Here is a 13,900-nt window from a genome sequence, read left to right as displayed (position 1 = left end):
AAAAGACGAAGAAGAAATGAAAAGAAATAAAATTCTATGACATTATTTGAATGGACTAAATAATAAGACTGTTAGAAGTAAAAGGAAAGAATATAAAGTAGGTTTATTTGATGAAGGTTAAAATAAGATATGTTATTTCTGGTAACCCTGAAGGGACTTTCTGCTGACACTAGGACTGAAAAGTTGATGCTTTATGGATTTGTCTATAGATAAGAGATGGGATATGGAATGAAGAGATCATTGGTTATAAATAAGAGGTGAAGAGTTACAAAAAATATTTATACTTGTGATGAAGGTTGGAAGTCATTTCTATACATATTTTTCTCTTTCTTTACTGCCTGCCTGCCTGCCTGCCTGCCCGCCCGCCCGCCCGCCCTCCCTCCCTCCCTCCTTCCTTCCTTCCTTCCTGATTTAATTATTGTAATTAAAATCCTTAATACAATTATATATATACATACACATACATACATAAACGTTCTATAGTTCACAATAAATTCTTAACAACTTTCCCAAGACAGGACAATATTTATTGGGTTCAGAGATGTATAATAAATATATTAGCAATAAGGAAATTATATTTCTTCCCCCCTCGCCCCCCATTTATTCCTGGGGATTTCCCAAAATGCTAACTTCACTTCATAATTTTCGAAAAATTGATGCCTGAATATATTTCATAAAAGTATTTGTGTCAGATATACTAGTGTGCCATCTCTGCTGTGTCCTCCAATGCTAGCTTGCTTCTTGTTTGTACATTAAGTTATTGTCTGTGGTAGTTTTCTTAACCATATTCAAAGTATTCAAAGCCCTTATCTTATATATTGATAGTAAGTGGATGAAGAACTCCTCTGTCACTGCCTTATTTGTCAAGTTTACCAAAGTATGAATCTGCCTATAGAAGTTTTTGGAAAGTCTAACACTGCTTCATTACTTTATTGCACTGTGTTGCATAACAATCATTTGATTCTGCCTTCTCTGTTCCATAGGACCCCTTCATTTGGACTTCATGTTTTCTTTGGTTTTCTAGTGAAAATAAAAAGAATATGATTCTTCTTCCTTTATAAAGAACAAGTTTATCATTTTTAAATGTAAGGCTCAGGTGAAAGGCTAGCTATAGATGGAAATCATAGTGTTAGTTGGGACTATTTCCTTGTTTCTTTTGATGTCCAGAGGTTCAGTAATTTGTGGAAAGAAAAGAAAATGTACTTCATTTTGCATCAAAATGACACCCTTTAATATATTTTTTTCTGATGTTAAATTATGTTCATAACTTAATGGGGTGAGGTGGAGACATGTTTATAGTATTAGTGACTGATCAGAGCGAGGACATTTCAGTGTTGCTCATTTAGAATAGTTGTATTTTACTGTTTTAATCCTTTTAAGCTAACTGAAACCTGAAAACTCAGAAGATTTACTGGTGCCCTCTTCAAGGGTGGCCATGAAATCAAGAGTTCAAATTTCTAAAATTCCTGAAATCCCCAAGAGGGAAAGAAATCAGGGAAAGTGACAATCATCAGCTCAGTGGAACAAAATTTAAGATTATTTCACAGTAAATTGTGTTTTCTGCTCTGAATAATGGCTGAAAGACTGCTGGGGATATATTGTCTAGCCAGTCTGTTTTTTATATCTTCATTTGATTTGATGTTAAATGTAGCTGATATATAACAGTTGCTTCCTTGTCTTGAGTATAAAGTGGAGGTCAGAGGATTGAACTGGAAAACTTAAGACAAGGAAACAAAATTGCATACGTGGAAAAGAACAAAATCTTTGCATAGGTTTGTTCCATGTCCATTTCCCTACAAAATACTCTTTTCCACTGATCTTCCATCCCATTATTTCTTTAATTACCATTATTAGTTCTATCTGGCTACTTTGATTATGTATAATAATTATTTTACTTAAATAATTTATTTTGATAGTGATGTAAATTATAGTTTCATCTGTTGGTATAACTCACTTTATATTTCTGAACAAGAATGTGTGTTCATTCTCAGTAATTAAAATTAGAAATATTAGTTTGCAATGATGTTCTGTATAAACCTAATCTTAAGCCTCTGACTTTAGAGCCAGAAGGTATATTTTTACTCTACAGAATTACCTCTGCTTAAAATGCTAGATGGGCTTAAGATTTTATATATATATAAAACTTATATGATATACAGTATGTGTGTGTGTGTATGTTAATTTAATTGAAGAAAGGCATAGCTTAAGTAAGATATGCATTCCATTAGCACTGTCAATAAGTGTTTCTCCCTTAGATGAAATAAAAGCGTTTATGCTATTTGTTTGATAATTATAAATATTTAACTATAATTAATAAAATGCGCACAACTTATTTTGGATAAAAACCTCAGAAGTTGTATTTTTTATCTGTGATTCACTTGTTTATTTATCCTAAGAGGGGATATATATAGTACCACGGATTCAGTCTTAAGAGTTGTATGTAGATTTTGGTAAGTCTATATTAAATATATCCTTGTTTTAGAACTGGTTCTAGGATAATGCTTTAAATATTAAATTGGCTCTAAGATCTTGTTTTAAAATGTTTTTCTTCCTTTTTAGCACCAATTACAGCAGTGCTTAGTTGCATAAGATTAGTAACTATATCAATTCATGAACCTAAATACTGAAAAGAAAGTAAATTCAGGTGTACAGCTTTAGGTTTTTTAATGTAAAACTCTCATAAGTATCTGCATTTCAGAAACTCTTACAAATGTAAATGTAATTCTTTGTGATTCAATATGTATATGAGCTTTAAAATGTATATATTTTCCTTGGATTTGCCCATGTGCCTTAGATTTAGTCAATCCATGAATATGAAAGAGGTTGCAAACAGAAGAGGCAGCAGATAACCGAACCTCTGTGCATTTGCATTTCCTGTGGGGAAGAAGAAAACCTTTGGACCAATATATGATGTCATGTGCTCCCTATCCAAGACACTGTTCTCCTCTTGCTTTATAAATAACCAGTTCCTCTTTAAAGGTGGTGAACAAAGGCTCTTAATAGGCAGGGATTGAAGGGCAAGTGTCTGCATTCTCCCTTTGGCCTAAGCTGGGGCTTAATAGAGTTCTCAGTTCCCTAAGGCGCACTCTCAGATGGGGTCCTCCTAGGTGAGAGAGCTGAGGCTCCAATCCCCACTCAGACTGGCAGCTGAGCAAGAGGAAGATGAAGGTTCTCCTACCAGCTTCTTCCTACCCATGCTGCTTCTCATCTGCATCTTCTTTTGGGCCCCAGGTTTGTTGAAGGCATGGGGCAAAGAAGGCACAAGAGCATAAGGTTCCTGGTGCCTACAGGCCCCAGAGTGACTTTCTCCCCATCTTTACTGTTTGTATGCTTTTGAGTCTTATTAGGAGGTTTCTGGTTCAGGGATATGCTTGAACAGTGAGCAATTTCTTGCTTCTGTTGAGGTTTTGTTAGTTTGGCCTAAGAAAGAAGATGACTTCTTTCCTTTCTTCCAATGAAATATGAATACAGATGGTGAACTGGTTTATTCTATTGGGTAGATCCAGTTTTAATTTGCGCTCTGTCTCAGTCCAACTTACCTTTCAGGTCTTGGGGGATAAAATGAGGGAAGACTACCATATGCCAGCCTTGACCTCCCAGAGGAATAATTTAAGGCCTATAAATAATAATAGAAACTGTTTTTAAATTTTATTTTATATTCCTCACTGGTACTAACCTAGAGAGAAAGGAAAAAGAGTAAAAGGAGTTGAACTGGAAGAAAAAAGAGCAATGCAAAAGTGGTCATCGGTGAATCTGCATTTTTCCTTGCTTCAGACTGGGGTGATGCATTATGCCTGTGGTGGCATTCCACGTGAACATAAGCACTGGGAGAAGAAAGTATAAGCCCATCCCTTCCCACCATGGCAAATGACCATGGGGCCTCTACTTCTTGATGCTAAATAAAAGCAGTTTAGAAGTCTAGACTGGTTCCTAATGAATTGAGAGTAACAGGGAAGAAAACTTGAAAGTAAAGGCATTGGGGAGGGGGAAGGCATTTTGAAAGAGCTGTATTGAATTAAATGTATATGTAAACAATTCCTATACTTGGCCAAAATCAGATTTCAGATGTAAAGCATAGCTCTTTTAAATTTATACCATTTGAATTCAATAGCAAGCACTCTGGATGCAATATCCTAGGCTTTTTCCACAAAACACAAACATGTGTTTAATTTAATTAAGGAAGCATATATGTGTCTAATAAAACTGGTGTGGTTTTTCAGTCTCTATTATGATAATTCTTTTAAACTTTAATCTTTTGCCTTATAGTACCTGTTCTGAATACAGCTGCTTTTTCTTCTGAATATGTTAAAACCATGATTATTGTGCCATGATGTCTAAGTGGTCATTCTTAATTTTGTTTCAGCGGATATTCAACTCCTTTGTGTACACAGAAAAGATCTCAAATGGAGAAAGTGAAGTTCAACAGGTAGGAATTTGTTGCCTAAAGACCGTTACTACAACAATACTTATACTAATGATTTTTCTTAATGTTCCCTTCCAGGTCTATACTTTCAGTAGTTATTTTCTTTTTCTTGTTTGTTTGCTTTTTTTCATTTCACCATGTTAAATTGCTAATAAGAATTTACAATGTTTCTATTGAGAATTGAATATATTTTCGCATTGGAAAATGCTTATGGATTACTGAAAGTGTTTTTTCTTAACTGAATAGCTATAGGCTTGATGGTTGTGAAACATTTCAATTTAATGCTGGTTGTGAAATGTTTCATGTTAATGCTGGTTATAGTGCATTCAAAGTAGTTCAGAGTTCTCTAGTAAAGTTTTTCTCTCAAGAAAAGAGTGTTCAAACCTCCTGAAGTGTAAATAAGACCAAACCAAACAAAGATAGTTCATCTGGAAACACTTTCCCTTTCTTCTGCCTGTGGGGGGGAAAGCGGATCAAAGAATGCAAGAATGAGGAAGGCCACGTGAGCCCACAGAGGACTGTTTGGAAATCCAAAACCTGCAGAAAACCCAAAAAAACCCAAAAGGAACTGGGTTAATTTTCCCCAGTCAGTGCCAGAGGATGGTTGCATTGTCTGTTTGGCTGTGCTGATTAGGGGAGATATGGAAATACCTTGTTATTCTGTTTTCTGAGACAGATGTCGCCTTTTCTGTATGATAGGTAGCATATAGTGCTTACTCTAGGCATTCCTATACACTCATTGGACATGGAGAAGAACACATGTGCTTAAGTGTCAAAGTTTGAGCTTTACAAACATTGTACCTTCTGAGCCACTTATTGTGTGTATAGATTGGCAGTGCAGTTTGATGTTGAAGGACACCTGTTTGGTGTTATTAATTTTCTATTACATGCATCTTCAAAAGTTTCTTTGTAACCCCGTTAAAAGCAAATTCAGCTGGGTTGACTGCAACACACAGAAAAATTCAAAAAAGTGTTTTTAGAAGGCATTATATAACAGATTTATCTTCATATCCTGCTGAGGAGCAGTGGAAACATTTTATACATGTAACTGGTAACTTAAACACTTAAATGGTTTATTGTAAAGCCTTTAATGTAATTATGTCAGCAAATGTACTTTTTTGCCATTGGTTAAACCAGATTGACTTTACACAAGATAATAAAAGAATGTATGTAAAAATATATTAACCATTCGAGGAAGCAGTCTAATCTGTAGGCATTTACCTAACTTAGCTCTTACCTAGTCTATGGATAGATTTAACTATACAGGTAGTCCTCAACCTTAGTAGTTAACAAACACAATAGGGACTGGAAAATTAGTAGTTAAGTGGGGTGATCATTAAGTGAGTGGACCTGATTTTACAACCATTTTTACAACGGCAGTAAAGCGAATCATGTAGTCGTTAACTACAGTTTGCAATGGTCATAAGTGTGAGTACAGGTTGTAAAGCAGTTTTTCCAAGGCCGTCGTAACTTTGAACCATCATTAAACAGTGGTTAAGTGAGGACTACCTGTAAACCCCATCTAATCTAGCCATATGCCAGATTGCTATAACTGGATAAGAAATCTAGCACAGCTGGAGTGCATCAAATTGGGAAAGATTAGACTTTTGAGGAGGATAGATTACTATTATTTTTATTTTTTAAAAAAGTATTTTTATTGTTAGAATAATGAAATACAAAGGAAGAAAAGTTTATATTAGAAAGTGACTGTGAAATAAACAAACAAGTACTAAGCATAAATAAAAACATTATGGGAAAACTAGTGACACATTCTCCCCTTCCCTTCCATTTATTTCCTCCAAGTGCTGATTTCAACCTGGATATTTATGCTTTACACTGAACATTGAAGATTATTGCTAGTATCTACAGGTAGTCCTCGATTTATGACCATTCGTTCAGTGACTGAAGTTACATTGCCATTGCTAAGCAATGTGGTCACGCGATGTCTCACTTTACGACCGCATCACTTAGTAACAGATATTCCAGTCTCAATTGTGGTCATAACTCAAGGACTACCTGTATTTAAGTCCTTTTATCTATTAATTTTCATTGGTCTCATAACCTTTTGCTTAGAAACCTTGTGATTGGAGGTTCAGCAACCTGTGTTTTGGACCCATGTCCTCCTGTTTGGTCAAGGTGTCCTGGGAGGTGACATGTGGTTGGGTCCAAGAGGTGGTTAATGCCTCTTTGTGGGAGGGAGTGGTACAACCTGCCTTGAACCTAACAGTGGTAGACCAGTCTCCAACTTTCTTTTTTAGGGAAGGTTGTTGAAGGGGTGGTTGGTGCTCAGCTACAAAAGGCCCTAGATGAAGTGGATTATTTGGACCCTTTTCAGTCTGGGTTCGGGCTGAGGCACAGCACTGATACAGAATTGGTTCCACTTGTAGATGACCCTTGGAGAGCTCAGGATGGGGGTGGTGCAACCATTCTTCCCTCCTGGACCTCTCAGCAGCTTTCAGAACCATTAATCAAGATATTCTTCCGGGGGTTGGGAGTGGGAGGTACTGTGTTGCAGTAGTTCTCTTTCCTCCATGGCCAGTTCCAGTTGATGTTGGTGGAGGAGGAGAGGTTGAGCCCTATGGCCCTGCAATGTGTGGTGCCTCAGGGCTCAAGCCTTTTGCCTCTCCTCTTTAACTTTTACATGAAATCGCTGGGAGGGTCACCTGATAGCATGGGGTATCATCAGTATGCTGATGATACCCAGTTATACATCTCTACCCCTAGCTGGACAGGTGATGCTGCTGTGGTGTTGGCCAAGTGCCTGGAGGCTGTAAGGATCTGGATGGGGAGGCTTTGACTCAACCCTGGAAATGCTGGCAAGATGGAGTGGCTGCGGGTTTTTGACCCCCAGGCCTGGGTGATATTTCATTTTTGACTCTGGATGGGGTGGCCCTCCTCTAGGCTGAGCTGGTGTGTAATTTGGGGGTCCTCCTAGACCAGTGATGGAGAACCTTTTGGGCTTGGCATGTCAAAAATTTGGAAAATGCCTAACTTGACTCTGCTGGTGTTCATCCTCCCCACCGAACAAAAAAGGAACAATTTACATATTCATTTATTTTTTAAAAAATACAGTCCAATCATGTGTGGTGCTATGTATTATATAAAGAAACATCAAGTAAGTACAAAAATGAAATACAAGTAAAACAAAATCAGTTTTTTTGGTAACTCAAACAGAGAGAATAGTTGCTATCAGGTGTTGGTGAACGCTGGCATGTCACCCAAAATGTCGTGGCGTGTCACCTTTGACACATGTGTCATAGGTTTGCCATCACTGTCCTAGACTCACGGTTCCTGCTGGAGGAGCAGGTGGCAGTTGTAGCTAGGGGGCCTTTGCACAGATTCATTTTATGTGGCAGTTATGCCCTTTCCTGGACCAGGAAGCCTTGCTCATGGTCACTTGTGCCTTGGTCACTTTCTGTTTGGATTACTGCAATGGGCTGTACATGGGTTTGTCCTTGAAGTCCACCTGGAAGTTACAACTGATCCAAAATGCAGTAGCGTGTGCAGTGATGGGCGTCCCTAGGTTTACCCACATTATACCCCTGTTGCATGAGCTGCGCTGGCTCCCAGTTTCCTTCTGGATGCAATTCAAAGTGCTGGTTATTATTTTTAAAACCGTACATGACATGGGACCAGGTTATCTGTGGGACTCCTCTCCCTTAGAATATCTGCCTGTCCTACCAGATCGGATAGGATGGGCACACTCCTAGCCCTCTCCCTTAAATGATGCCATCTTATGGGACCTAGCAAGCATGCCTTTTCTGTGGCAGCCGCTGCCCTATGGAACACCCTTCCCCTGAAGTTTGGCGGGCCCCCAACCTTCCAAAAAGCATTTGAGACTGGCTTTTCCCCAAGCGCTGGGATAGGGTGAGGTTGATGAGATGAACTTATTGTGGCCTGCATGTGAAAGTTTAGCTACGGTGCCAGGGTTTTGGGGGTTTTTTGGTTTTAATATTTATAGTTTTAATATTTTTTTTATTGTAAGTAGTTTTATCTTTTGGTTGTGAGCCACCCAGAGTTTGGTACAAAATGGATGGCTATACAAATGTTTTAAATAAATATTCCAAGTGCCTAAATTTGGCTTGCTATGTGATGTGTAGGATGTAAGGAAGCCATTCCTGCTTAAATTTGGTTAGACTTCTATTATGGATATATACTCTCAATTTTGCCATTACCACATATTCTCCCATTCTGGTCAACCAATCTAATATCGTTGGCAAGGTTCTTCTTTTCCAGTGTTGTACCAAATTTGTTCTTGTGCTGTTAGCATACAGTATATCTTAGTAAATTGGAATATTTTTCATTTATGTTTTCTGGAATTATACCTAATAACCATATTTGTGGTTTCAGTTAAAATTTTATTTTTAGGATTTTCTGAATATTTTTGATGTATTTCTTTTCAGTACTTTTGAGTTTTTTTATACAACCACCACATATGATCAAATGTTCCTTCTTTGTTAGGCATTTCCAACATTTATTGTTATATGATTTGTCTGTCTTGGTAATTATTGATAGAGTTACAGTATATAACTGTATAACTATAACCATTTATAAAATATTTCATACCAATTTTCCTTTAAATTATAATTTGGAGTAAATTTTACTATTTTTTTTTACTAGTTGCTGCATTCTGGACGATTGTAGCTTCCATATGGTTTCAAGGGCAGCCCCATATAGAGAGTTTTGCAATACTCTATCCAAGAAATGATTAAGGCATGAGTGGCAGGAAGCAGGATCTCCTGATCCAGGAATGGGCACAATTAGCACACTAAATGGAGTTGTATAAAGGACTGTGTCCAAATACTAGCGATATTCAAGCTCCTAATGACCTCCTACACAGTTGGTCAGGGAGATGAAACAAAATTGCAACTTCTGGAGCCCTGTGGAGAAAGACCAGAAGCAAATTTGGTCAAACACAGGCATGGCCTCACATTTGCACCTCCACTGTGGCCATAAGGACAGAGAACTTTCTTACTTCTCTACCCTCCACCTCTGTTGCATTGGAAGACTCTGCCCTAGCAGCTCTGTTTGGAGACCGAGCCCTTTTTGAGTCTGATTCCCTTTCAGCATGATCTCCCATAGGCTATTGTGACAGTTTTGGACAACATTCAATTGATAAAATTGAATAGATTCACTGTAGTCTTGACTCTGCATGTGATCTGAGATTCATTTTGTGGTGTAGATTTTATTTATGAAGTAGACAAAAATGTATTTACCTCGTTCTTATATTAGGGTGCTGGTATATATTCTCCATGTAAGAAGGCCAATTCTGAAGTTTATATAACAGAGTTGGAGTTAACCATTATAACTAGTTAGAATCTTTACACTTTCTGATCAGGAAATTGATCAGAATGGCTTAGGGGAATAATGAACAAACAGACCCAAATAATTATGTTTGGCGTTTGCTGCTCTGAACCATCTGCCTCCTGGACCTTTTTAGTGATTGTTTTACATAGCTTTAGATTTTATGTAATTGTATTTTATTTATTATTTTAATCAGTTGTAAGCCGCCCAGAGTCCCCCATTAGGGAGAGATGGGCGGGGATAAAATAGATAGATAGATAGATAGATAGATAGATAGATAGATAGATAGATAGATAGATGTTGCTGCTTAGTAATTCAAACATCATCCCTGAAGATGTGTTATACTACCAATCTATTGAAAGCACCAATCGTTGTATGATGATATACAGTGGTACCTCGGGATACGAACTTAATCCGTTCCGTGACTCTGGGCGTATCCCGAGTTGGTCGTAACCCGAAGGAAATTTCCCCATAGGGTTCAATGTAAATCCGGTTAATCCGTTCCGCCCTCTGAATTTGGTCGCACCCCGAGGCAAATTTCCCCATAGGGTTCAATGTAAATCCGGTTAATCCATTCCGCCCTCCGCCCGAATTTGGTCGCAACCCGAGGCAATTTCCCATAAGGTTCAATGTAATTACCGTTAATCCGTTCTGGCGTCCACGGACCACACGGAAAGCGGCCGGGCGCGGCGTGGTGCGGCGCGAAAATGGCCGGGTGCAGCGCGGCGCGGCGCGAAAATGGCCCGGCGCGGCCCGGCGCGAAAACGGCCCGGCGCGGCGCGAAAACAGCCTGGCGCGGCGCGAAAACGGCCGCGGACCACGCGGCAGGGCCGGAAAAACAGCCGCAGACCACGTGGCACGGGCGGAAAAATGGCCGCGGACCATGTGGCACGGGCAGAAAATGGCCGCGGACCACGTGGCACGGGCGGAAAATGGCTCGTACCCCGAGGCGGAGTTCGCAAACTGAGGTAAAATTTTGGGGCCAGAGCTGGTCGTAACCCGAAAAATTCGCAAGCAGAGGCGTTCGTATCCCGAGGTATCACTGTAGTTCTCTTCTTGCAAACAGGGAACTGACAGGAGGAATCCACTATTCCTTCTTAAATCAGCTAATGTCAAATATTGCCAGTGAGTGGGCCCAGGCTGTGGAGTGATTTATCCATGATTTATTGAATAAGACACAGTAGTTAGGTTCATATAATACTCTAAACCAATATGAAATAAATCAGATATGTGCAATATTTTGAGCCTAAAATGGAATCACAGCATCAGAAGAGGCAGTAAGAGCCTAAAAAAAAAATCATTTTTTGCCAGGGAAAATGCCAGAATGTCACAGAGAAAGCGACTTACTGTAGTCCTAATAAGTCTGCATGACAGAAAGATAGCAAGGAAAATCTGAACAGAGCCCTCAGAAGTTTGAGGTTCGCCTTAGGGAATACAGTTCTTTTTACTGGCAGATCATGTTCTGTTGATAGAAAAAATTAACAAAAACACTTAAGTGTTGCTTAATGTAGATTGGAATAGCCTGCTGTGATTGACTTACCTTGGAGACACTGGAACTAGCAGATGCTTAAACTCTCATAATAACAATTGTTATTCCATCCAAGTAGTGAAACTCTTAACAGTGACAAATGCTAGACATTTTAAAGGGTAATGTAGAAAACCCTCCAAAGGTTGCATTTCAGGGACATATTTACAAACAGTAATTCCAAGAAGAGGAGGAGAATTCCTTAATCTAAAGCAATTATGTTCAGCCTTTACTCTTTTTACTAGATGATCTTTGATCCAAGAATTATTTGTATTAAGAGAATAGAAAGGGAGGTGTATATTCTTGATTTTAAAAGACCATTAATCCATGTATGAGATTCCAGATTAAACTAGAGGCCTCTCGTAACCAATGTAGTATAAGATATTTCTTAAACAACATATTATAAGATATTACTTAAATAATGTATTTATTAATATTTAGCTATACTAATGTAATGAAGAAAACAGTAATTGAAGCATATGAGAAGAGAGTAACAGTTTTTGCATTCATCTGGGGCCAATTCAGAAGTTCCTTCAGCCTCGCCTTGTAATGGTTGCTGGAAAAGGAATGTGAGAAATGAATCATAAATGTGTCTTTTGTCTTCTTGCTTAAATAAATAAAATATTTGATTTTAAAGCTCCTGTACTTTTAAAGCATTACATTTCCCCCCCTATTTTATGAGAAGATTTGGCTTGCAAGATAGAAAACCTTAAATTGCTAGGACTTAATTTTAAAATAGAACTTAAGCATGAAGCATACCTGGGTTCATAAATTAAGCAGAATAGAAGCTTGCCTTATAAAAGGAGCTAACCTAACAACTTATGGCAGAGCTAGTTTGGTGTAGTGGTTAAGGCATCAGGCTAGAAACCGGGAGACTGTGAGTTCTAGCCCCGCCTTAGGCACAAAGCCAGCTGGGTGACCTTGGGGCAGTCACTCTCTCTCAGCCCTAGGAAGGAGGCAGTGGCAAACCACTTCCGGAAAACCTTGTGAAGAAAACTCCAGGAACTAATCTAGGCAATCACCAGGAGTCAACCATGGCTTGAAGGCACACACACACAAAATTATGACCAGTAGCATTGGGTCCAGGATCACTACAGGACTCTCTGAGAGATTTTAGGAGCTGCTATGAGCCTTTTTAATATAATTTATCACCTTTTCTTTCTGTCTGTTGCACCAGACTTTGCTGTGGCAAGATCTTGACTTCTTTGCCTGATCTGCAAATAGTTAAAGGGCTTTGTTTTCCTGCTGGTTTGCTTGGTCCTGGATGAGAATTACAAATTATTATAATAATAGACTTCTGGCACACCAGAGGCAGAAGAATTAAAGGCCGTGGATTTGGGACTGCAAGAATGTTTCCAAGCAACAGGATGAAAGAATGTGCCAAGACAACCTTAAAATAACATCTAGCAGCTTATAAAAAAGGCTAATATACATAATTAATATAGAGGTATAAAAATAATAATCTAACTTAATGTTTTCATATTTATTTCAAGAATTTGAATTATGTTCAGAATTTAAAATTAGCAATAGGTTTTCTCTACCAGAAAATCTGAAATGATGTTTAAAATGTACTGATGAATTTAGCTAGCAGCAATTGCTTTTTCCCCTATAGCTTTAAAAAAGTTCACACATCTTAAAGCTGTGGAGATTGAGAAACATTGTCCTAATAAACTCTTAGAAGTAAACCTACTAAATGTTTTTTTACTATATGCTGGTCTATGACCGTGATAAGGATTTGATTTGATACTCACTCCTATGGCAGAACATCTGTTCCTTTTGCTGCACTGCTTTGTGGTCCTTTCCTCCTCTGTCAATTTGCTGATTCACCTGCATGCATTTCCTTCTCAGGTGAATGCTTAAATCTAAGCCAATAAAATAAATAAATCTGGTGGTCACTCACCTAATTATAAAACATCTTGAGATACTTAGACTGCCTTGTGTGGGACTGAAAATTGTAGTCAAGGTAACTGTGCATTTATTGGGAGCATGTCACATTGGTGCATATGTGAGAATTTGTGAGAATTTTGTGTGAAATTGAGAGCTAAAAGGACTTATTGTTGAAGTAGCTATAAAACCTAGGCGCTTTGGAAACATTTTGATCTTCCAAAGACGGTCTTGCTGGCTTTCTTTGAAGAATAATGCCTTTCACTACAATTTTGTGGGTGGTCTGCACACTATTTAAAATCATATGGGTTAAATTATACAAGGGGTTTTAAAAGAAGGGAATGATTTGGAGGGGTTTTCTGGTAAAGCCTCCAATAGGTATTGCTTACACCACATCCCTAGATGCATACGTTAACTCTTAACTAGATATAAATAAATGTCTAAACATTCTTAGCATTGTGATGAATTCTGAGGCGTCAGAGAAGATGGAGGAGGTCCCATAGAGTATAACTACAATGGTTAAAAGCTCAGGATTGAAAAGATCGAAAGAGTAAGTGAGCACTTCAGTTTTAATAATAATGAAGTCTTTTAGTACTAATGAATCACAAGTACTAGAGCTTTATGAGTAAAGGTAATGTATACAAATCAATCATATTAAAACAAATGTGAGCGTATTGTAAGCAAACCTAATCCTCTATCAGCCGGTCCTCTTCCTGTTGGTCATTCCTCTTCTGAAGCATCACCCTAAAAGCACATGTTGCTGG

General features: G+C 38.3%; 1 protein-coding gene across 2 annotated transcripts in view; it reads left to right on the top strand.

Moving 5' to 3' along the window:
* CACHD1 (cache domain containing 1) overlaps positions 1 to 13,900 on the top strand; it is a 121,465-nt gene that overhangs the window by 36,683 nt on the left and 70,882 nt on the right. For both annotated transcript variants that reach the window (XM_088153634.1, XM_088153633.1), the window contains exon 2: positions 4,364 to 4,426. In XM_088153634.1, the coding sequence (XP_088009760.1) occupies positions 4,364 to 4,426 (63 nt within the window). The remainder of the gene's footprint in view (positions 1 to 4,363; positions 4,427 to 13,900) is intronic.

Source organism: Python bivittatus, unplaced genomic scaffold (assembly GCF_059951505.1).
Source record: "Python bivittatus isolate LINGU-HERP-01145 unplaced genomic scaffold, Pbiv_v1 ctg000700_np1212, whole genome shotgun sequence".
Lineage (NCBI taxonomy): Eukaryota > Metazoa > Chordata > Lepidosauria > Squamata > Pythonidae > Python > Python bivittatus.
Note: the sequence above shows the minus strand (reverse complement) of the source record. Positions and strands in the feature narration are given on the sequence as shown.